General features: G+C 34.9%; 1 protein-coding gene across 1 annotated transcript in view; it reads left to right on the top strand.

The window, feature by feature from the left end:
* The first annotated feature begins 911 nt into the window (after positions 1–911).
* pkd1l3 (polycystic kidney disease 1-like 3) overlaps positions 912–24,934 on the top strand; it is a 39,420-nt gene continuing 15,397 nt past the window's right edge. The window contains exons 1-16 of the mRNA XM_028809769.2: positions 912–982; positions 2,521–2,582; positions 3,083–3,145; positions 4,526–4,696; positions 5,505–5,632; positions 7,005–7,128; positions 10,015–10,143; positions 11,108–11,330; positions 11,515–11,696; positions 15,297–15,527; positions 16,594–16,695; positions 19,030–19,208; positions 19,336–19,482; positions 19,961–20,163; positions 23,373–23,572; positions 23,701–23,836. Of these exons, the coding sequence (XP_028665602.2) occupies positions 922–982; positions 2,521–2,582; positions 3,083–3,145; positions 4,526–4,696; positions 5,505–5,632; positions 7,005–7,128; positions 10,015–10,143; positions 11,108–11,330; positions 11,515–11,696; positions 15,297–15,527; positions 16,594–16,695; positions 19,030–19,208; positions 19,336–19,482; positions 19,961–20,163; positions 23,373–23,572; positions 23,701–23,836 (2,341 nt within the window). The 5' untranslated portion in view covers positions 912–921. The remainder of the gene's footprint in view (positions 983–2,520; positions 2,583–3,082; positions 3,146–4,525; positions 4,697–5,504; positions 5,633–7,004; positions 7,129–10,014; positions 10,144–11,107; positions 11,331–11,514; positions 11,697–15,296; positions 15,528–16,593; positions 16,696–19,029; positions 19,209–19,335; positions 19,483–19,960; positions 20,164–23,372; positions 23,573–23,700; positions 23,837–24,934) is intronic.

Below are 24,934 nucleotides of genomic sequence, written 5' to 3'. Positions count from 1 at the left end.
CAGAATTTCTTATATATAGTATAAGATAAATATTTTAATTAAATATTTTCATCTTTTAGTCTTTTAAAACTCAGCAATTGTTTTGAAAACTTTACATAAAATACCCTGACCATTGCAGAATTCTCTGTAAATGTAATTTATTGTAAGATATTGAGGTCTGAAATTAAAATAATTTAAATATTATTTCATCTTTTGAGAAAACTCCAAAAGCTACAACTACATTTTAACTAAGTTCATCAATGTTTTCAATTTATATGACCAGCAGGCTATCTAGTTGCTTTTAAATAATTCTTCTAAAGGCCAGTCAGATGATCACTTATTCATTATTGAGCTAAACACAAGGTATATTTTCATGTAAAAATTGAGCAGAGAGCTGAAGGTTGGTTTAATTTATCATTAACTAAACACACCGATCAGTGCAAATATTCCTTTTGAAAAGCAGCAGACCACCCCAAATTATGTATGTTTTGTAACAAGCCTGTGATGAATCGAAAAGCAAATTTCAGTATTAGGACATCATTGTAAGTTACACCATTGTATTTTTTATTAAACCAAAATTAAAGTAACATCTTAGAAAGCATCTTTTTTCCTTGAAAAATTCACACATTAAAACTGACTCTGGATAATAAAATTTTGGGAAATAATATATATATAATTTATTTGGGGGAAGTTTCATACTTCATTCAGGAAAAAAATTAAAAGCACAGGTTGTCTGAAAGAGGCTCTCAAACAAAGATATGAGTTCTTGAAATGTGCTGCTAACATAAGAACATAATGATGCTATCCATTACCAAATTAATAAAGTTAAAAATGTATACAAATTACTTCAAGTATTTTGATATATTCTTTGCTAAATTGTCATTTTTTTCTTTTACTAAAATCTGAGTGTGCACACTTTCTTAATAGGAAATAACAACAGATATGATGGAGAGTTTTCCATATGACATATCAAAAAGAAGCTTGACCAGTTATATTAATACAGGTGAGCATTTTAGACTATTTAAAAATACTGTGAAGGATGATTAATAGATACAATAATTATGGAGAGCACATATATTCATCATTGCCATATACTGTATTGTAACAGGAAATTAGTCCACAGAGTTTTTATTTTTGTAAAAGTGCTAGTAACAATTGGAGTTTGAATATAGTTCTGTGAGTTATAACTAAAGAAATTGCTTTTTAAAGATATTATGGCCTACAAATGCTCATTTGTTCTACTGTTGTGATAATATTTTTTGTTTGTAGATGACTACATAAGATATCAGGACAGTATTGCCAAGACAGAAAGAAGGCCGAGAAAAAAGTCATTGCATTAAGTCTATATTAAATGTTACTGTTTTAAACACACTTTGATCAGAGCCGGGCCTAGAGGTATTTTCACCTGAGGCAGGAGGTTAAATTTGTGGCCCTATGTATATAGTTTTTAATTACTAATAAGTATTAAATAAAATTGAAAAAATAAATGATTTTGAGAACAAAATTAATTTATTAGTTATTAAATAAAAAATCACAGAAAGCAGTAATAGTACAACAGTAATAGGAACATAAAATTGCACATATTAAAAATAAAATCACACCAACCTTAACAAAAGAAAAACAAAATAAGTATTGCACATGAAATGAATTAGAATATTACAAATTGTTCAGTAATATAATCTAATAATAGAGACAAAATAATATCAATAATACTTTAGACAAAACAAAATGTAATATAATTACAATGAATAAATAATTAAACGCCCAATATAAAATCTTTTAAAGTTTTACTTTTCTTGCTTTTAGTGAAGCAAATTCATGAATTATTTTATCAAAATTAATTTTTTTGTCAATCCCTGTTTGATTGATAAAATTGCCATATCTGACAGTTTTTCCTGAGCAAGTTTCCTGAGCAAGGTAGGAATATTCTGAATACAACTTCTAAATTTGGATAGGACTGAACTAAACTATATTCATGAATCATTTTTTAAAAGATCTAAACTTGTACCTGCTTTAAGGTCTGGAATTAACGTCATTGCCTGATTTTTGAAACTGATTATTTCTGATAAGAATTCTACAGAATTTATATCGTTTAGATATTTAAGAGATAAATCACAAGCTGCTTTTTTAAAATTTTCTGTATCCATCGACTTTAATTTTTCACCTGTAAAGAATTCAAAATCAGACGAAATATCATTTACTTTTTCATATCTCCATCTAAGTTGTGATGTTAAAATATCTATTACTCCTTATATCATACGGGGAAACAAGTGTATCTAGCGAGAGCATCTGATGCAAATTGTCAGTTTGCTTAAGGGATTTGATGAACATTGTAACATACATTTGGCTTTTAGCTTTTTTTTATTTTGCAATTTATTAATTGTCATTTTTCAGCAATTTGGCTCCCTTTCAAGTGCCTCGTTTGCCTCATCATTGTCCCGGCCCTGACTATGATCATTGAAATTTCTTTGTTTAGTTCTTAATATTAATCTCATTGTCATTGTTATGCCTGTTCCAGTGATTTTCTTGTCTTGTTTGCAGACCTGGATGATTTACTAAATAAAATGAATGCTGCAAATATTACTATTAGTCAATCACTAGAGGTTAGTACCTTTTTACATAACTAATGTTCCTTAAATTGATAAGTAGATTTTACCATTTATGACTTGTTATTGCAAAAATATACTATTTTTAACGGCCTGAAAAATAACTGTTAACTGTATTATATTATTTCAACTTATGTTTATTTATACCACAAAAATATATAATGTCTTATTGAGGTAGTCAGAGAATATAGTAAGGATAAACAGGTACTCTCTCAGATACCCTCCTTTAACAGTTTCTTATAAATTTCCATAAAAGTAAGAACACAGGTATGCACCCCAGTGATAAAAATAGCATTATGTAAAAATGTTTAATTCAAATGACTATACATGATGTGATTTGCTAAATTCCGTAGGCATGTTAATAAAATTTGAAAGTTCCTAAAGTAATAGCAGCATGTATTACGCGTGACCCTAAGAATTTTGCACCTCAAGCTTTCCTCAGTAACTTAGAATTGCCAGAGATGATCATTACATTCTAACACGACTGTGTTTTTTAGATGGCTGAGAGGTTTTTGAACAGCACAGAACTGAACACGGAGGACCCCACCTTTGACCAGATTGTATGTGTATAAACTAAACTTCATATTAGATACATGTTTTCAAGTGTGGTTTAATGTACATTTTTGTTACAAGAGTTTACGTTGATTTTATTTGTTTAATATTAGGGGTTTTGTTTCCAAAGTGTTTTTAGGTACACATGCAGTTAAAAAGTTATGAAAATAAATATATATTTGTCAAATGCAGGTGGAATTTCAGCAGTAAAGTTTTTTGAGGTTGTATATTTTTATTGCATTCCTGATACTATAATTAAATTATTTTTTAAGACTTGAGATGACCTTTTGTTATCATTTATTCAGAGCAGCTAAAAGCCTCTCTTGGCAAAACTATTGTTTCAAAGATATTAGGCAGAGGGAAGGCTGGGGTTACTAAATATCCTGGTGTGTTGATAGGTACAAATGCTTAACTAATTGGATTCTGGCATGAATTATTTATTTCTTAGCCTGAACCAAATTGACCTGCTGTAGAATGGAGACTATATTTTCTCCTCTCTGCAAATGTCTTTCTGTATCCTCAATTATCTATAATTTGCTGCAGTTTTATTAAAAATCTAACTGTTAAATATTCAATGAGAATTTGTAGCACTTTAGTCCGTGATTGTGGGTTAACTTCCAGTACTCAGCATCCATGAATGGAATAATAAAATGAACATGCTGTGAATATGTAATTTTTGTCATTTATACAACTTAGATAGATATTTATTTTGTAACATTATAATGCAGTTAAAATATGAATGAATTGTCAGTGATCATCTAAACCCATTTCCTCCAATATGGAATCACAGTAAGGGAAGACCAAGCCAAGCATTGGACATACAGTAGGACAGGAACCAACTCTGACCAGAATGGCGGCCTATTAAAGGGCATTCTGACACATGCCTCCACACTCACTCATCTCATACTGGGCCAGTCTATCTAACTTGCACTTCTATCCAGTGTGGCATGACGCCAGACACTATGTGCAAGTACCCTGCAGACAGTGGCAGGACTAGGAATCTTAGTTTGTCTGGGAATGTTAGAATATTCCATGTGAACAGTGGGGGTCCCATTTCTGAGGAAAGGAAAGGCTAATATATCCTGCTCAACTGTGCCTTTACAGTACTCACCATGGTATACTGTAACTTTATAAAAAAATGAAATGGATACACATAGCAGCCTTCTGTTATGAATATGATGTATCAATCAAAAGGTATATATAAAAACACAAAAAATTATATATATTTCTTTCATAAAAGGTAATCTAAACATATTTTCATATATACCGTGTCTGAATATGGTAATTACTTTGAGATCTCTTACTGTTTATTCAAGAGTAAAATGTCAAGACAATTGATCTTGCCTTCCAGATGTCTATCTATTGTTCTTAATATTTTTATATTGTAGGTAAACTTCCTCGATTCGATTCTCAATGTCAGTGTCAAGCTCCAAACGCAGGAAGTTCTTTCAGACTGGAGTACATACAACTGGACACTAAAAAATATTGTGCTTTTAACCAATGGCATCTTACAAATTGCTCTTTCGCCCTGCTCTCAGATAAATATTACATCTAACCAGGTACACATAAGTGTTATGCCAAGCAGATTTCTCAAAAATTGATAGCATTGCAGCGAGAAGGAAAGTAAATATTGCAATATATATATATATTAAATTTCATTCCTGAGATTGAATTATATGTGGAAAGAGTTCTAGAAATTTAAGAAGATTTTCAAATATTTTACAATGGAAAAGGCAATAGTCGCATGTACACAAATAAACAGAGAACTGTTTGAGAAAGTCAAAGCCTGACAATATCTGGGAATAGAGGTTGATGACCAATTAAGCTGTTCTGATTGTTCCATGACTACAGTTAAGACATTTCACCTAAAGGCTCTTTTTCTAACATAAACTTTTAGGTAAGACTAAAAGGTTTGGTTTCATGTATCTATGAGTAAAAATTAATCACCATTTTTTTTTTTACTTTCTCCATTTTTTATATATGGAAAAAGTTGAGTTTTCAATGCAAAAACATCTTAGAACATGTTTTGTGCATTTTTGGAAACGTATGTCTGTGAGTCAGTGTGTCTATGCATCTGTGTTTGTGTGGCTATGGTAGAAATTTTGCAGACACTGTAACTGACAAAAGCGTGAACTGATTTTTATGAAATGTTTTGTATGAATTGCACTCATTAGTCTTAAGAGCTGAATAAATTCCAGCGATTCAGCTGCAATCTTCTGTGCAATGTACATATTAAACCAGTAAAATAAAATTCTTGGACTTCTTTATTATTGGGCCAAAACAACATGGTGCTAAACTGCAGTTCCAGTACACTTAACCTTAATCAACCATGTATTCTAGTAATTTCAAACTTTCTACATTTTTCAGAAACAAATCTTAACTGACCAAATGATTGAAATTATGAACAATGTTCAACTGGCATCATCACAGGCTTTGACGCCTGGTCATGCACCAATTGTTATTGATACCTCAATATGCAGCATTTTCATCAACAGGTGGGTGTACTTCCAGGTAATATGGTAGATAAATTGTTGTAAAACTGAAATAATTGTATTTTTAATCTTGTTTACTATTGCCTATTTTAAAATAGCAATTCACAGCATGCATTTTGATTTCCCCATAATTTATGTAAGTTAATGAAATCTAAATTCTATAAATGTTTTCTTTACCAAAATGATCTATTTATTGTAAATTAACCTTTAATTAGGTTACATTATTGACATATTCAGGTGATATACTGTAACTGTAAAACTACTTAACAAAGATCAGTGAAGGTCTTACCTTGTAACAGTGAATGAGAATACGGATTTAAAGCTCTAGGAATCCTTGGTGGTGAAATCACTCTTTGGGTGACTACATAGTTTTGGTGGCTCCTTTCCTTTTATATAAAAAGCAGGCCTGGAGCAATGTAAAATCTTCCCGCTATCTATTCTTTTTGAAGATGCGACTGTATCTTTTGATATGTAATACTGCTGCTGTCTATTGTAGCTTTTTGCATCCTTGACAGTGCTTTTGGTTTGGTTGTGTAGATTTATAACAGCAGTGAAGCAGTTGTTATCAGCTGGAGGTTTAGTTTGTATTCTGGTGTTAATTACTTGTGTAGAGTGAACTGATTGAAGTAAGTCCTTGTGGACTTATCATTGGGCAGTTGTTTTAACTTCTTTCTTCATGTTAATGTAAGGATATTGTTTCACCATAAGCTGTTTTTACTTTCTATGTCTCTCTCTCTCTCTCTCTCTCTCTCTCACAATCTGAATTTTTGCCAAAGCATTAACTTATTTTGTGTCAGCAATATTTTCATGTTTATGATACTGCAGTGTTATTTGGTATTTTATATGTATAATTTTATTTAGTTCATGTTTTTGCTTTGCCCCCTCCCCCACCATAATCTATCATCTATTGGGGAGAAGCAAAAGCTTTAGATTGATCAAAAATTTCAGTCTCCGGTTTTCAACAGATCACAACGTTTTAGGGTCCCCTGTTCACAACACTCGCCATCCCTTCATGGATATATATGATGAATCTTTGAAGAATATTAGCAGTAGTTTAGTTCCACATAACCCTATACTGGAAAAAGCAGGATCAATAAATGAGTAGACAGAGTCATTTTTAAAAACCACCAAAAGTTACTTAATAATGTACTGAGTCAGTTTTTAAAATGTGTGATTCAGTTACAAAAAAAGATGTAGTAAAGAAAATTTTACTACACAACATCTTTTGTGTTAATGATTGCAACTGGTTTGATAAATAATCTATACCAGATTTATCGTACAGTAATTTAACACATATATAGTTAACATTTTGTAATTTTTTAAGTTATTTTTCTATGTGCAGTACATTATATGTGCATGCCTTTTTGCTCTTCAGTTACAATTCAACGGAACTTATGAGTAAGAAACTGGAGATCTCAAGTAATGAAATGACTGTGACACTTCCGTCTTCCAAAGCATTACAAGACGTTCTTAACAAGTATGCTTACATAACTGTTCAGGTACGTCTAACCTTTTTTTTTTTTAATAACATTTTATCATTATAGAATATAGAATTGTAGAATCATTCACCATTCTGAAAAAATAATATAAGGCAACAAGACTTTAAATGAGAAGAAAGTCCATCATAAGGAAATCTTCCAGTGGTATTCCATAAATCTGCCTCTAAATGCATTACCTCATAACCTGTTGTAATACTTGCATTATTCCATTTATGGGTCATATTCCCCTTTATGAGGCTCTCTCTCTGCAAATTAGAAATCATTCAATACTGACCTTATAGTTTAAAAAATGTGCTTAGGCTGCTTTGTGCAACAGCAGAGATTTTTTTCATCCTTTTATTATAAACTCCAAACAATGTTTCCATGGTTTGATGGAAAAATCCAAATGTGTGTAGAATTATTTATTCTTGGTAAAAGAACAAACAAGAAAGCTGAAAAAGAATGGGGATTCAGGGAAGAACCCATTTATTACTGCAGAAGAAAATAAAATGCAGTAGGACAGATGCCAGAATTACCTCTTACACAGGTTTGCAGCAAACATTACAAGTACGCTTGGTCATATGTGATAACATTGTGATCCAGTGGGTGGTCTTTTAAAGAGTTTTGAGGTGGTCATGGTGGAGAGGTTTACAGTGAAAGCCTCTATCATAGTCCCATGGGGCTTTTGTGAAAAATCTTACCCTTTACATTAGTATTACTGAAATACTGATCAGTCATTAAAACATGCTCTTTAAGAGTTATAACGGCCAGAGGTGAATTAACTGTATTGTAAAATATAGTATAATATAGTCCTTCCACACATTGTTTGAAGAGCCTACAACAGTATGTGTTTGCAGTCGTGCTCCTGGAATTAACATTCATCACTTAACCACCATTTAAAAATTCCCAGAGCATGCATTGGCGCTCATTTCTAGTCTCTTTGTTAGACTTATTTTTAGCTTTAACTCTTAGAGGTACAGTGAAGTTCTTTTGGTTTTTGCTGGGTATTCCATTTTTTTACATTGATAAAAACATTATGTATACATTATGAAAAAGCATTATATATACATTACAAGTTAACCACACTAGGTATTTTCTCTTTTGCATTAATGTAACATGTGGAAAATGTTTTAACTCATTGTATTATACATTTATCAATGTAACTTCTGGAATGTTGTGTTGGTCAATGTACAATTTAAACAATCTATCACATTTGTTTTGTTTGTATATACTATGTATATATATATATATATATATATATATATATATATATATATATATATATATATATATATATATATATTTGTGTGTGTGTGTACGTGTGTGTATGTGTGTGTGTGCTTCTGTCTGTAGGACGTTCTTGCATTCTATATCCTGGACTCTGTCTTGCTTGCCTATGAACCATCGTGTTTGGTGTTCAGTTGCTCTATATCCAAGATTACATCTTGCTTATCAATGTGGTTCAGCGTCTTGTCTTGTTATTTTTTCTCATTCTTCATCATTTAATCATGTTCTGCAATTCGCTTGACGCTGAGCAGATGTTGTCGCTCTTTTGCTTTCTTCTAATATGGTGGTTATCACATGGTTTTATGATCACTTTTACATAAACAGGTCACTTTGCAGTCCTTTATTTATATCTAATAAAATTTGATGTTTGATGATCAAAAAACATATTACTGTATATACTCGTGTATTAGTCGGGTCTTGAAACTTGAAAAATTGATCATAAAATCAGACCACAACTTATACACCCGTTCAAATATATGACAATTTTTTTATTTTACATCTTCTTGCTTCCTCCAATCTCACATTAGTTTCTCAGACACATCAAATTTTGTTGCAGCAGCGTATTTATCAATTTCTTTTTCCACTTCAAAGACATTTAATTTAAAACCAGCTTCATATTTTCTTCTGATCGAACGCTCCATCTTAGATAAGGGATGCTCTTATGATAAAGGTGTATGAGGGTGTGAGATACAAAAAAAGCACAAAACAGTGTAAACATCACTTCAGAATAGTTTGGGTATTACTGTGTGGTCACGCTGTGTAGGCACAACAGAAAAAAAAGGCCGTGTGCTCTGTGGTTACACTCTCAGGTGGGAGTTAGTATATCATAATCTCCTGGACCAATAGTGTGAGTTTTCCACGTTCGACTTATATGACCAACATTATAAAATACCAGAAATTATAAGTTAAAATCAAGCCCTGACTTATACGCAGGAGAACTTAAATGCGAATATAAACAGTATGGTACTTACACTTGATTATGAATTCTTAACATATATGTACCATGTCCTGTGGAATTATCAATAGATGGGCTGGCTGGGACCATGCTTTTATTCCAAAAACTTTTGTGCCCACCAGTAAAGTAGCCACCAGCTGCTACAACCTAATATTTTGTGAATTTCCAGAACATATCAGCCAATTTTTAGAATTACTCCTTTCTTGACTATGTGCTTCAGCATCTTATCTGCTTATTCTTTTGTGTTCTTTGTTACTTAATTGGCTTCTGTGGTATGCTTGAAGCTCAGCAGATATTGCTGCTGTTCTTTTTCTTTCCGTCATTAAGGTGCTTATTACATGGATTCTCAATAACTTTGCTAAAAAAAACAACACCACAGGTCACGGCCACAAGGTCATTGGACCTAATACTGTTTTTTTTTTTTTTTTAATTTCCATAACATATGTTTTCAATTAAGACCATGATCAAGATTGTAATCCTTATAGTTCATGAATAATTGTGCGAGAGAGAGACAGACCCTTGCACTTTATATATATAAGATTTCATGTTTCTCAATGTCATAATTTTAAATCACAGTCCTTAAATGGTGTTTTAACACTTTTGACCTTTACTCAGTTTAAGAAAGTATGACTAAAACATATTTCTTCCTTGTTCCTTGGCTTCAGATGACCAGCTACAACCAGAGCCCTTTCAAGAACTCAGGAAATGTAACTATCACAGGCACTGTTGGAAGTCTAACATTAACATCAAATGGCAAGACTATTAGGATAAACGATTTGTCTGAGCCCTTCGAGGTACTGTGAACAGCTTTACAACACTAAGTCACTGCATCAATATTCAATATTATTTTCTATATCATAAGCATATTTTACTGCAAATTATTGGTCATCAGTGTTCAGCTTTGTATTTATAAAGTTAAATCACTTATGGAATAGAACTGAGGCTCCTGCTTCAGATCTTTAGTGCCCTTGGTTTGGTTGCCAGTCACTTTCTGGACAGAGTTTGCTTTTATCCATGTGTCTGGAAGAGTATTTTTCTGGGTACTCCAGTTTACTTCTTAATCCTTAAATCTTGTGTGTCAGGCTAATTGCCAAGAAGAAGCAGGCAAATGTGTCCTGCAATGAGTTGCCTGGTGCTGCAATACTAAGCTCCAACTCCTGAAGTATAAAAAATACAATTCAAAATATAGATATGTAGATGTCACAGAGTGCCATTGAAGTGAAAGTCCAATTTAGTAAGTAATACTGGGATTAAAAACATGCTTGGAATACGGGAATGTAACTGTTCCTAACATACAGACTTACATATATTGCCTCAGCAACTATCCATTCTAAATTCCTAAAGGATCAGTCCAAACTCAGGGTCACAGGGTACAAAGATCATCCTCTTTTTTATTTCTTTGCTGAATAATACGTATTTCTACCTTATAAACTATAGAGCTATATGTTGTTTATTTTTGTTCTCAGGCTTGTAGCTGATTATGAATTATGAACATTTCATTAAGATGTTGATCAAAATAAACTGCACTATAATTAAATGAGTCTGAGATGTTATTGTTCCTTTTTTAAATTAATTGGACATGTGTACGTTTATGGCTTTAGTCAGATTTTCATGCCTACTAAAAGGTGTACAGTTGGTTGTGCAGTACAAGATAGTATTTTTGAATTTTTTACAATTGTTACACTACCACAATATAAAACTGTGATGGAAGCACCATTAGATTATTTTCTAAACATCAAATTTGCATTTTTTTTTCAGATTTTCCTTCCTCATTCAAGCAGTGGCAGTGGTGATGTCATGTCAGTAAATACATCTGGAGACCCCGTAATCAATAGCTTCAACATCTCCTCTCTAAGAGACACCATTGTTGTTTCTATAACTTGTAGCAAAAACATCTCCATGTTGTTGTATCTAGCAAAAGGATACCAGCCAAATAGTAAAAACTTCAGCTACATGACTACTCTCTCATCAAATTCTGATGGTAAGGCAAGATAACACAAGATGATTTGATGCTAACCTTCACATTTCATAAGGTATTAATTACCCTTGTATTTTGAAAAATATATGGCATACAGGTATTTGCTTTCTCATGCTTATTAATCATTACATCATGTTCTTGTTTTACTGTCAGTCACGGGTCATCCATGGTCATTATTTTTTTTCAGGTGACTATCGGTGGCTTGTGACACCAAAAATGCTAACACTGGGGACAGGAGAATGGTTTCTTTCAGTTGCTCCAGTCAATTACACTAACACGACAAATATGACAATAAGTATGTCCACCTTTAGTGCTCAGTGTGTGTTTTGGAATGAAACAGCTGAGGAATGGAGCAATGAAGGATGTGAGGTGTGTATCTATTCTGTAAATTAAAAAATGATAACTCAGCTGCTTTCAAATATATTAGTCGTAATCCTTCCAAACTGTCACACAAGACAGCAGAAATACTGAACTTAAGCTTTTCTAACATTTTGTTGTCAGTAAGTAATAGTCTAATAAAAATGGTTTACAAGTTTTCAGGTATATGTTTTGTTTATAAACAATTCATTCTTTCTCAGTGCTCTTTAGTTAAAAAAATTTCAAGCCTGCTATTTTTAAAATGCCAATTGTATTTTAGTCTGCTCATGTTTTGTTGCTGTAAACTCAGTCCAGGTGTGTCTGGTATTCTGTTTATTTCAGCTACCAGTCCTTCAGATTTTTTGCAAATAATTTTAAGGTGTGTTAGGTTGTTATGATTGAGTTTCATTTGAACTTTTTAGTAAGTTCCTCATATTATCTTTATATGTGTTTTGGTTGCCAATTAGGGGTTTTGCATGGCACAGAATTGAATTCTGTTTCTTGATTTTATTTTTAGTTTAATTATAAACCAGTTAAAAAATGTTCGCATCTTGCTTTTGTAGTCCCACTACACCATTTTGCTTTCTATACATACAACCATTTCGTTGTATTTTGTTTGCAGTTGTTATCGCATTTGTACGCTAGAATGATGGGAAGTACATGACACATGACATTATCACCACAATGGTATAAAGGTCAGCACTGTGCTCTTCCTGGTTGTCTTGTGAGCTTTAATAATTAGATGTCTGGCTTTCAATCCTTTGCTCTTCATTTTTTGATGGCAGTTTAGCCTGTTTTTTGACTTCCTTACATATCCTGGTCCTATATAACTTGTCTGCAACATTTTCTACTCTTGGCAGACATGGACGGGGGGCATTGTCAATGTTTTAAAATACATTGCAATTTAAAGTTAAAGTTGAAATTACATTCCTCTAGGCAAACTGTCAATCTAACATACCTAACGAGAAAAACTCTTGATTTGATTCATCCCACTCAAATCTTTTTTATTTGTGTTTCAACAGTCTTCACAATAAGACAGGTGATACTTAGTAACGGTGCACAACACATGGATAAACAATTTCTGTCTGTAGATCTGCAAGGTTCTTTGTGAGATGACACCTTATGCTTGTAGTAAATCTGACAGACAACAACTGAGTTGAGAAAACAACATTACCAGGAGGGGAGAGACAGCTCTAGTTTGTGGTGTACAGTAGGACTTTGTGGCAACTTACACTGGAAGTGGCAGCCCTGGTAATGCTGCAGCTTCAGCCCTTGTCCTACTCTTCTTCCTCATTGTGTTCTCTTCTTCTTACTTTTATTACTTTTGTTCATAAGTTTCTACTTAGACTTCAGACAAAGTGGGATGCTGATCCCTCAAGTGTGTTGTTAATTATGGCAGCTCCCTAAGGTTCTGATAAAAGGGCCGATCCAGCTTTCAGTCTTCACAGAAGCACTGAGTTTTCCCAGTGTGCAGCAGTACTCTTGTAGAATCTACTTTTCGCTATAGTCTTGTTTCATTTTGTTTATCTACTTTTTGGATTTATTGGCTTTGTCTCTTGGCCTTGTTAACAGTTTGTGCATTTGCATTAGTTCATCTTTTTTTATGTTATTGCTGAATTATGACATAGATGTATAATTTGTTTTTCACTTTACATTAATTCTGTCTTTTGCCTATATTATTTTTAGGGCTGGGAACTGATTAAAACAGGCTAATTAATCACATAAATGTATGTAATTAATTGCATTTAACATTAAAATATGTAATTATAAAATGAATACATAAATTATGAAGTAACTACACACTGAATCACAAATTTAAGGTAGAATCAACACAAAGGAATTAAAAACAAATTAATGGTATAGTTTAAACTTAAACAATGACCTTAAACCTGAACTTTTAACAAAATACTTCTTGAGCAAGTTCAACCCTAATTTGATTGCATTCCTAAAAGGCAAGTTGAAAAGAAGGCAATAAGAAAATGAGGCCAATATATTCATTATAAAATTGGCATAGCATATGAGACACAGACGTGCCAAAGTAAAAACTAAACGATCAAAATGACTGTTGACTTTGACTGCACTGCTAAAGACTGATATAATTGAAAGAATACACAACTCTTAGATGGGCATACATTAAAACTTGTGTTAAAACTCTACAAATACTCTCCTCAATTGTTCATCACCATCATCAACTTCACAGTTATACTCTACTCACGTGTGTTTCAACTGGTGCACCATGGAAATAACAGTGTAGTGCCCTGACCTAAGGGAGACATGCTCCTCAGGTGGTCAAGACCTATCTGAGGAGGACGGGACAACCTGAGAGAAGCCGACATAAAAGCAACTCTGTGATCACCGCACTTTAGCAGCCAGGAAACGTGTCAGGGTCCATCTGCCGGGTTGCATGTTCACCAGCGATTCTCGCAGAGCCGAGGGACAGTGGCCATATGAGTTGCCTCTGACCTAGGTCAGTGGAGTATGGCAGAGAGAGGACTTCCTGTATGAGCAGGCAAAGGGACAAAACAGCTGGAAAATCATCCAAAGTGCTCACTAAGTGCTGTGTCTGCGAATGGCAATCTCCGAGCTGCTTCTTTTTTTTACCGTCCGACCTGTCTCACGTCCCTTTGGACGGTTTAGCATATCTAAGAGGTTTAATGATTTTGTGGTTGGTAGAACTGTGGTGTGCCTTGGGATTTTTTAGGTTACAAAAATGTGCCACCGTAGAAAAATGGTTGGAAAATACTGCTCTACCTATACATTTGCTCCTGGCATGCTAAAAAGATCTCTATAGCTGGTATCACACTTAAAAACAGACACAGTGCATTACTTGGATAGTTAGGTTGCATTCTTTGCATAATCATCATGGGTTGAGATAATCATTACACATCTATTTCATAGAATTTTGTCATTATATTATGGCAGTCAGCACTGTAACCTGGGTGACAGACTGGTAAGTTAAATACAGAGATACTAGAGACTTATTTTGGTTATAGTGCCTCTCAAAGACCACCTATTTAGCACATGTGATATGACTTTGATTCAATCTTCATACAGAAACACGAATTGAAAAAAATTAAAATGAAATCATAAACTCCACCTCCCCACCCTCTTTCCCCCAACTCCCCTGCACCTATGTCAGTATGTATAAATCAAGTAAATGAAGACCAATGCTATGTATTGACATGTGGCCACATAATATGAAAATATAAATAATCATTGATGATACACCACAACAAAGAATATAGCAATATTCAACAGAATTATTCCCTCTTCATTGATTCTTTGCATTGTGATCCTTAGTTCTTAGGAAAAGTGCGTCTTTTCTTGTGACATCTGGCCAAGGTGTGATATACTGTAGCTGTTTTCCAATATATAGTAGTACAAGATGCAGAGGACAGAAAGATATGGAAGAAGATGATCCGCTGTGGCAGCCCCTAAATGGAGCAGCCAAAAGAAGAAGAAGAAGAAGTAGTAAAGCATAAATATCTCCATTTGGAATCAAGACTTCTGCCTCGCATGCATCAGCATAGGCATTAAAATTTAGACAAGAAAAATCTAGAAATGAAGTTATGGAAAGTGTAATAATTTGTTAAATTCCATTTGTTCGCACAGGTTGGCCCGGATACTCAGCTTTGGCAGACACATTGCTTGTGTAACCATCTGACTTTTTTTGGGAGCTCTTTCTTTGTGCTGCCCAACCAAGTTGATCTGTCCAAAACAGCAGAGTATTTTTCACGCATTGCTGACAATCCTGTAGTGGTGATACTTCTCTCAGTGTTCTTCAGTCTTTATCTAATTACTGTGGTGTGGGCTTGGTGGAAAGATAGGAAGGCAACTAGTAAGGTAAGAGTAATGAACTGCACTGGTTATTTGTGCATTCCTGCTTTTTGTTTACTTCTATTTGAAAATTCTTGGTCGCAAAAAATGTTATTAAAAGATATTTAAAAAGTCTGCTTCTTTTTGCTTAATGTGTAGCATTTTCAGCCTGCAAGTACTCAATACAGAAAAAGCTGATAAACTTCTCCCATTTTAAGCTTTCATTTCCAGTGTTGTAGAATGACTGATGTCTGCAGTAATCTTCTGCTGTTTACCATTTTACTTGCTGTTCCCAATTATAGTATCAGAGAGACTCTGTGGGATCACATGTCTGGTGCCAAAGTCTACATATAACAGACTAAGGGTACTTAATCATGTGGTCCTAATGGTACCAACCTGCACTATAATCCTTACCATATTATTATTTAAAGAACAAGAAACTCAAGAAACCTACTGAGCTGCCCAAATCAAACTGTGATTAGTGGCAATTAGCCCACCCTTTTTAGTGTCACTGTTATTTTCTGTAAGGTAAGAACAGGGAGCTATTTTTTTAAACATTTTGTTCTGCTCTTTCATGCCATCCAAGTGTTTATTAATCAAAAGAATGAATTAGTCTTCAACTACCTAATCCTCTATCATACCTCTGTTCAACTCAATGTACACAAATACATTCACATTGCCCTTTGCAAAAACAATGATATTCACACAGCTCCTTAACATCAGGCACAAGGACTTGCCAGTCCATCTCAGTGCCCTCTCATGCACACACTCCCTCATGCTTGGGCAATTTAGAATCACCAAGTTACGTAACATGCTAGTCTTTGGGAAAGTTGAACGAAATTGGGATACCAAAATGAAAACTTAGTATATAGATGCTGTAAGAACATAAAAACTCCCCACAGAGAACTGTTGAGGGGTTAAAACCAAGGATCTGTGAGCCAGGAACACTAGCCACTGTGTCACTGTACCACCCACAAGATTAAATGTTTCACAAATCTCATAATATTTATAGCCACAAGAGATTATATTCCTTAAAAGTATGTACAAGTCATGTTTGATATATAATTCCATTTTTTTTTTGCTGGTTAATCAGAGCAAGTTGACAATTCTGTCTGACAATCAGCCTGGTGCTCAATATCGGTACTTGGTAACAATACAGACTGGACATCGACATGGGGCTGGAACATCTGCCAAGGTAAAACCTTTATTTGGAGAAGTCAACAAAATAAATTCTTGCTGTAACAGCTGTATGGGGGTATTTTTACCCTCTAATACTTCTGGAAATGTAGCTGGTTGTTCTTGAAAATAAATAGAAGTGGGTGAAGTTAGTAGATTATAAAATCTGTTGTACTTGCTGTATATAGGATACATATTTTTTGGCATATTTGTATTCAGAAGGTGGATGACTAGGTCAACATGCATTTTAACTATTAAATTACAGTGGTACCTCGGTATACATCCTTAATCCGTTCCAGATCCTTGGACTTATACCAAACAGGACTTATACCAAACGAATTTTTCCCATAAGAAATAAAGGGAAAATGATTAATCCATTCCAATGAAAAAAAATCCTATTGTTATTGGCATATGATACATTGATGGAGTTGTATAAAATAATTCAAACACTGCTTAATACTAAAATACATAAATACAAAAGCAATTAGATGAAATAAATGAAAATTTAACTTCTTTTCCTCGATCCATCTATCCCCCCGTTCCTGGTGTCGATCCATATATATACATCCACCCACGCCTCCATGGGCGCATCGCCTTAATCACATGCCGCAGGAAGCCAATGAAGCAATTGAGAACGATCGCACCCAAACGTGCAGGTGTGACTCGCTCCAACTACCTCATTAACTCCCCATGGTCGTGCAATCGCGCCCACGGAGAACGACACGGCTATACGGATTTAAAACCTGGCCCTTTTTTTTTGAAGCCGCAGACCCGCTATACCACAGGCAGTCTTGGCTTTGTCTTGAGAGAGAGGTAAACAAGGGTAGCACGCAGTGTTCTAGCACATGAGTTGTATTCCAAACAAAGGTTGTATACCAAGCAAAATTTTTCACGTCCAAACAGGACTTATACCAAGTTGGACTTATTCCAAAGCGGACTTATACCGAGGTACCACTGTATTGTATATGCCAGGATAATGCATTTAAAAGTAAAAGGAATTTTTACCAAATTGATAAAAATATAATTGTAAATTATAAAAAAGAGTAACTATAGAGAAGAAACTGCATAAAAATAATCACTGCTGTGTTCTAATATTTTTGCATAACTATATATGAAGGATACTATGGATAGCCACTCAGACTAGAAAATAATCTCTGTTTGAATTGAATTTTATAGTCTCACTTGTTTAAATTACCCTTATTATCCAACTCTTTATATTCTACATGTCCAACATGCAAATCACTAGTGATGTGAACTTTGAACCATTTTGTAAAAGAAATTAATTTTAAAAATTTTTTCTCTTTATCTTAAACAGTTTTACTTGTTTAAGGTTCCAAGGTTAAAAAGCAACTGGTTCAAGTACTGTTTCATTCCAACTGTTATCAATCTTCTACAAAAGTTCAATTTTTAATAAACATCCACAGGCTTAAATCATAGGATAAACAGTTAGCATTTGCACCAATCAGCAGTCAAGTGCAAATGTTGGTTTAATTATTATGTCTAAAATGTTTGATCTAATGTTTTAATAGAAGTATTAGGCTCACTACTCTATTTTATTTATTTGTACTACATTTATGTTTGATGGCCATGTTCGTTGTTATGTGTTTTTAATGTTATGTCATGGTCTGTCTGTAAAACCTGCTGACAAACTAAATTCCCCTCATGTTGACAATAAAATTGAAACTGTTTCATGCTGGGAGCCATTTTCCATACTCATTTCTGTTTAGCTAGCTTTGTTACTGGTTTCTTTACTTAGAATTAATTTATTCACACTTCTAAAGAATGAATAAACTTTATATATGCAGTTTATTATCACTGTTGTGAAATAATACAGAGTATGATAAAAATCAGATTAAAATACTGTATAATATCACAGTTTAGTAACTTTTGAAATTATTTACTATGTTTTTGATAGTAACAGACTGTTCAAACGTGTGTTTTAAATATTTGACATTTCTGTTCCCAGCATAATAAATGAAGAGCATGACACGGTCCCATGTATTGCTAGTTTATGACAGTATTTTCACTTTCTGCTTAAAAAATCAGCAGTTTATATCAAAGACATGTGTCACAGTTGGAAATTTCCAATTATTCTGACATAAATAGATGAAGGAGCTATCTGAATTCTTGATTTGTTGAGTTCAAGGAAACTTTAAAAAGTGCTTGGGTATAATGGCCCAAATTACAAAAAACACACAAATAAAGGTTGGGGTAGTCTGGGTGCATATTAAAGCAATAGAACATCGAATCACATGATAAGCACTCCTTTTCAATTTTTACCATAGCAGCAACAAACCGAATGACAACTATTTGGCTTTTTGTTCATGTAGTAAAGTCTTTGTCTCCCCTATAGATCCACATTTGCTTAGTTGGCACTGAGATGGAGACTGAGCCCCACTACTTGATGGACCCTGAGAAGCCAGTTTTTGAGAGAGGAAGTGTTGATATGTTCCTATTGACGACACCCTTTTCTCTTGGTGAGCTACAGTGTTTGCGGCTCTGGCATGATGACCACGGGAAGAATCCTAAATGGTGAGGTATTTGGTGAAGATCTGGTGCTTAAACTGAGTGAGCAGAAAAAATGGCAGTAGTAGCAAATGGCCCGAAACACTGAGTAGTGTAATTTTGTGCTGATTATGTACTGTATAATAATCTGCAGGTATATAGGTAAAGTAGTTGTACTGGACCTGGAGACCCACCAGAGATGGCACTTTCTGTGCAACACATGGATAAGATCTGAGACAGGCAAGGGCCAGGTGGAAAAATCCTTCACCCCAGCACAGATGACGGAGGTTACTAGTTTTAGGTAAGATGCCATGGAGCTTACGAAGATACTATACCTATTTTTAACATAATGTATGTGATTTAAAAGGAAACTAATCATAAGGAAATGTTAATGCTATTATCATGTCTCACAATGGCCATGCCCATTTGTACATGATTGTCCTTTCCTCTAATGTACAGTCTGCAGTTACCTCCAAATGCTGCCTGTTCTTGACTTCACCTCACTAATGGAGTTACCTCATTACCTTAGTTATCAGACAACCATGATGCCTGATAACTGTTATAAGAAATAGTTATTAAAATATATAAAGCAATCATCTATGAGTACTGTAAATGAAAATGTATTAAACAGTAGAATTTTACTGCTCTAAAGTACACCTTGGCCTTTGCATTGCAAGAGATCATGAAAAGTCATTACATTAAGGATAAGGAGCTGTATGTAAAAGATATGCAAAGCACCCACTTGTAATTATATCCTTTTTTTCTGTGATACTGAACAGCAACATCTTTGTCAGCAAGACAACAAATGGCCTCCGAGACGAGCACATCTGGATATCGATAGTGGATCCTCCTCACCGTAGCCCTTTCACTCGTGTACAGAGGGTCTCCTGTTGCATGTGTCTGCTTCTCTGCACTATGGCCATTAATATTATGTTCTGGAATCTGCCCAAGGACACGCAGTCACCTGTAATTTTTCACTTCTGTAAGGACTGTTTATTGGAGTGTTTGGAAGTAGATTGCAGTTTAGCTCAATGATTCTCTTTATCGTTGTGTTAAAGTTAAGATTGTGTTCATCTTATGTGCAAAGAGCCTTGCAAAGGAACCACCTCTTAATTATGTCATATTTTTATTTTTTTAAGTTAAATATTTTTATTTAAAAGTGAAAAAGAGCCAACTAACTTAATACTGTCTTAAGAAGTTTCCCATTTGGAGGACTAACTCCTGGGTATACTGAAATATTTGGGCCTCAAGACACAAATGAGCAAGCAAAAAAAAACAATGAGCTTTTCAAATATCTTAATGACAAAAAAACTGAAACACACAGAGTAGGACAGACTTCAAACTCATTTCAAAGTTGCTTAAGCACATTGAGAGTGGCACTGGGGCACAGTGATTAGTGCTGCTTTCCTAGTGGACCCAGAGTCCAATGTTCAAATCCTCTGCCCAGACATTAACCGTGTAGCATTTGCATGTTCTCCTATATCTGTGTGGGTTTAACTCTAAGTGCTCCAGTTTATCTCTCACATTCCTAGAGACATACAGATTGGGTAAAGTTGGGGCTCTAATTGGGCCCAGGTTTGGAGTTTTTGTGTGTGTATACTGTGATTGAACTTGCACCAAGTCTTTTGTTGAATTAGATTAAACAAATGAATGTACTTTATTTATGAAGTTCTTTTGTAGCTAGGTAAAGCAGATCAATAAGAGGCTAAAGGTTCAAGTTGTGTCCTGATCTAGTAGTCCCTAGTAACTGAAAGTAGTAATGGATCCCACCTAGAATCCCAAAATTCTATTTGTGAAAGAGTACAGAAATGCATGTGTCAATAGTGCCTTTGTCTCTTTACAAGGTTTTACTCTGTAATGTAGAAAGAATTATTGTCATATGCAGAATGCAAAAGAGAATATAACAAAGTTGGTAAAGGTGACAAAACTGGAACATGAGTTGAATGAATTAATTAAAATATGGTGCAAACCAACATGAAATGTTTAATACATTTGAGATCCTCCCTAAATTGAAACAGAACAGTGGCGGCATTACAGTATGGAACAAGGACAGCAAAGTTATGAAGCATTGAAAAGATTATTAACTTTGGTGGATAATCAGGAAAACAGTGCCCATCTTTAAACGACATAGTCAAAGCCCACAATTTGGCAAGTGTTAAGAACAACTGCCATCAGCAATCAACTGACAAACTGACAGGAGTTTTATTACAAGGACAAACCTATATTTATCGTCCCGTGTGGTGTGCGCTGCGGCATTACTAGGAGCCACATAACAGAGATATGGCTGGTTCAAACTGGAATTCTTCTGTTTTTCTGTAAAGTGCACTTCTTCAGCCTATTACTGTGTTAAATTTAATAGTTAAACTTAGTAATAGGGTGTTAGCCATTATAGATGCAATGAGAAGTGAAGCAAATGACCCCTTTTATTGGCTAACTGGACAGCTTTCAAGGCAGCTTAGGGACATTTTGCTTTACTTCTCATTATATTTAAACTTATATATTTAAGTTTAAATATGTACTTCAATTGAAATATGACAAATTTTGACATAACAAGAGAGGCTGATACTTTTGCAATGCATTATAGATATACATATGTAGGTATGTAAATATAGTATATGCATTACATAAGTGTGAAAAAAAATGAAAAAGATTGCATGTGCTTGAAGTAAATTTGAAGTCCTAAAATGACATGTAAAAATAGTTGTAGTCCTTTTCTTTTTTTTTAGTTATAATCAATGATCCAGTGTTATAAACTTAACAATTGCATGTTTGAAAATGTACACATCAAGTTTTTTTGTTTTTTTTACTTTTCTGGCTATTTTATATCAGACATGGAGTAACAAAAGCTTACATTTCATCGACTCATCCATTCTCTGAATTTCCGTTATGCCTTGTGGATTGAGATGAGATTCCAGGCCACAGTAAGACACTCTCACACCCACTTATACTGCTGATTTAGGGTATCCGTCAATAAGGGCGCGCACATAAAGGCGACCTTCAAAAGGGCGACCTCAATTGGGCGCGGCGAATAAAAGCGCACATAAATAAAAGCGATCTTCAAAAGGGCGACCTCAATTGAGCGCCGAATAACTGCGCGCATAAATAAAGGAGTGCTTCAAAAGGGTGATGTCAATTGGGCGCAGCAAATAAAGGCAAACGCAACAAAATTACAGAAAATTTATTAGATAAAGGCAATGATTGAACGTATAAAATGGTGAAAGCAAGAATATTAAAACATCCAATTAATTAATGCATGAACTTCTAACGAACTATTTCTAAAGCTCTCTATATTTCGTTGTTTTCAAAATTACAGAAAATTAGATTAAGGCAATGACTGAATGTATAAAAAGGTGAAAGCAAGTTACACTTGAAGCTGTAGATTATGTGCAATGCCACGTAGATATTCGAGATGCGGTCTATTAGCATAATCAAGGACAATTAATTTAATTTGCTCCGAAGGTCATCCTTTTGAAGCGCTCCTTTATTTGCGCGCGCATTTATTTGGCGCTCAATTGAGGTTGTCCTTTTGAAGCTCGCCTTTATTTACGCGCGCCTTTATTCGGCGCTCAATTGAGGTCGCCCTTTTGAAGATCGCTTTTATTTATGTGCGCTTTTATTCTCCGCGCCCAATTGAGGTCGCCCTTTTGAAGGTCGCCTTTTTGTGCGCGCCCTTATTGAATAGAACACTGATTTAGAGATCAGTTCACCTTGCATGTACTCCTATGAAGCTGGAATACCCAACTAAAGCCCACATGGTCACCCACATGGTCATGGGATGAATGTGTGAACTGCGTGCAGACAGAGACCAGGCTAGCGATTCAATCCTGGTCTCTGAAAATGTGAGGCAGCGCTGCTTAGCACTGTGACCACTAAAATCTTACAATTAAAGGCAACATTATTCACAAAAAATGAATGAAATTACTTTTAGTGATGTTTGTTTTTGGGTGGGCTTTTGAAGAATATTTTTAACAAATGTAAATGTTACTGTCAGTTTTTTATCTACTGTTTTTTCACTTTGTCATACATTAAATAAGAATTAAAAACTCAAATAATCTTGTTTGCTTTTCTAAGCCCACATTCAAATGAATTCACATTGCCCTTTTTGACCACACGTTTTAGCCTGGGAATGTTCTGTTACATTCTGAGTCTGTCCTTTATAAAAACTCTAACAGTAGCTGCTTTCCTCCCCAGCTAACAGTGTGGTGTTAACCTGGCAGGAGCTGATGATTGGAATTGAAAGTGCCTTCCTCATGTTCCCTATAAACATCCTCATTATCACAATCTTCAGGAGTATCCAGCCAAGAAATCCTCGGAGCAGGCAGGAAGAAAGTAAAAAGAAAATGGTACAAAACTCAGCCTACAATGCTCCAACCCTGAAGACGCTTCTTCAGGTCAGAGAAGGCAATTCAATTTAGTTTAATAGCAAATGTCTCACTGTGTCTTCACAACCATACTGAATTAAAATGCATTCAGTTGATTTTTTTTTTTCATTTTATAACCTTTGGCCATAATCTTGCAGGATACAACTGACCTTGTGGTGACACTTGGTAAAAGCAGAAAGAATGATATAGCAGAGCTGCAGAAAGAACTGAAAACTGAGCAGGACTTCTTAATTGCACTGGATGTAATTGATGGATTTGTTTTACAACTACAGGGTAATTAGTAGTTATATTAAAAATGTACAATTCATGTCAGGAATAAGGAAATTGTGAGACTTTATTGTGTAAGTCCAGTGAAGGTTACTTCTTCAAATTCAATGTCTAAATAGCATTGAAAATCTTACCTTGAAAAAAATATATTGCAGAAGGGTTTCTGGTTTTGATTTTGGCCGTGTTTTCACTCTGAATTTTGTTTACCCTCTCTAAAGTTGACAATTGAGTCTGCCTTTTGCCCCTTACCATTATTTTTAACTATTCTTCAGAATTCTCCTTTGTTTATCAATGCAAAAAATGACTTCTGCCACTCGGGTTTCAACCAGACTAATAGGATTGTGCCTTGTCAGCACAACACATATTTGGCACTCTTGACTACTATGTTTCAATATTTAGACATTTTTTTGTCCATTCTTTTGGAAATACATACAAATTTCTCTTGTTATTATCTGTTTAAACCTGCCATCATTTGAGGCAACCTTGACTGGCAGCATGGAGAGATGTCAGCATTTAGAGACTTTCAGGAGGTGAAAGTAAAAAAGGGAATATGTAACGAGGTACTACAAGATAAGCAAGTACCAGTCAGCCAGGAACTTGAATCATATAGTTATAGAAGTGGCAATAGCGTTTGTTTTTTAATCTATTGTAATCTGGACGCCATATAGCGCCCGACCCGGCACAGACTGACGCAGAGGCACGTACAAAATGAATACAGGCTTTATTATTCTTCAACTGTGGGACACGTCTTCCCCGTGCCACACAGCCCAACACAGTCCCAAAGCACAATTACAACACCACCAAAACACTCTTCTCCTTTACCACCACTCCTCCTCTAGCTTAGTCCTCCTCCTCCCGACTCTGGCTCTCGAGTGGTGGTGGCTGGCCCTTTTTATAGCCCACCCGGAAGCGTTCCAGGTGCTTGACCACCTGGTCCTAATTGCACTTCCGGGTGGGGCTGAAGATTCGTCCAGCCGGGCTGTTGACTCCATGCAGCTCCCTGTAGCAGCCATCTGAGCTCCCAACCAGGCTGTGGAAGACTCCATCTCCCATGGAGCCATGCGAAAGGTTGGGGGATCACCGTCCGCCAGGGAGGCTGCCACC

Source organism: Erpetoichthys calabaricus, chromosome 9 (genome assembly GCF_900747795.2).
Source record: "Erpetoichthys calabaricus chromosome 9, fErpCal1.3, whole genome shotgun sequence".
Lineage (NCBI taxonomy): Eukaryota > Metazoa > Chordata > Cladistia > Polypteriformes > Polypteridae > Erpetoichthys > Erpetoichthys calabaricus.
The sequence above is the reverse complement of the archived record's forward strand: the minus strand, read 5'-3'. Positions and strand labels throughout refer to the sequence as shown.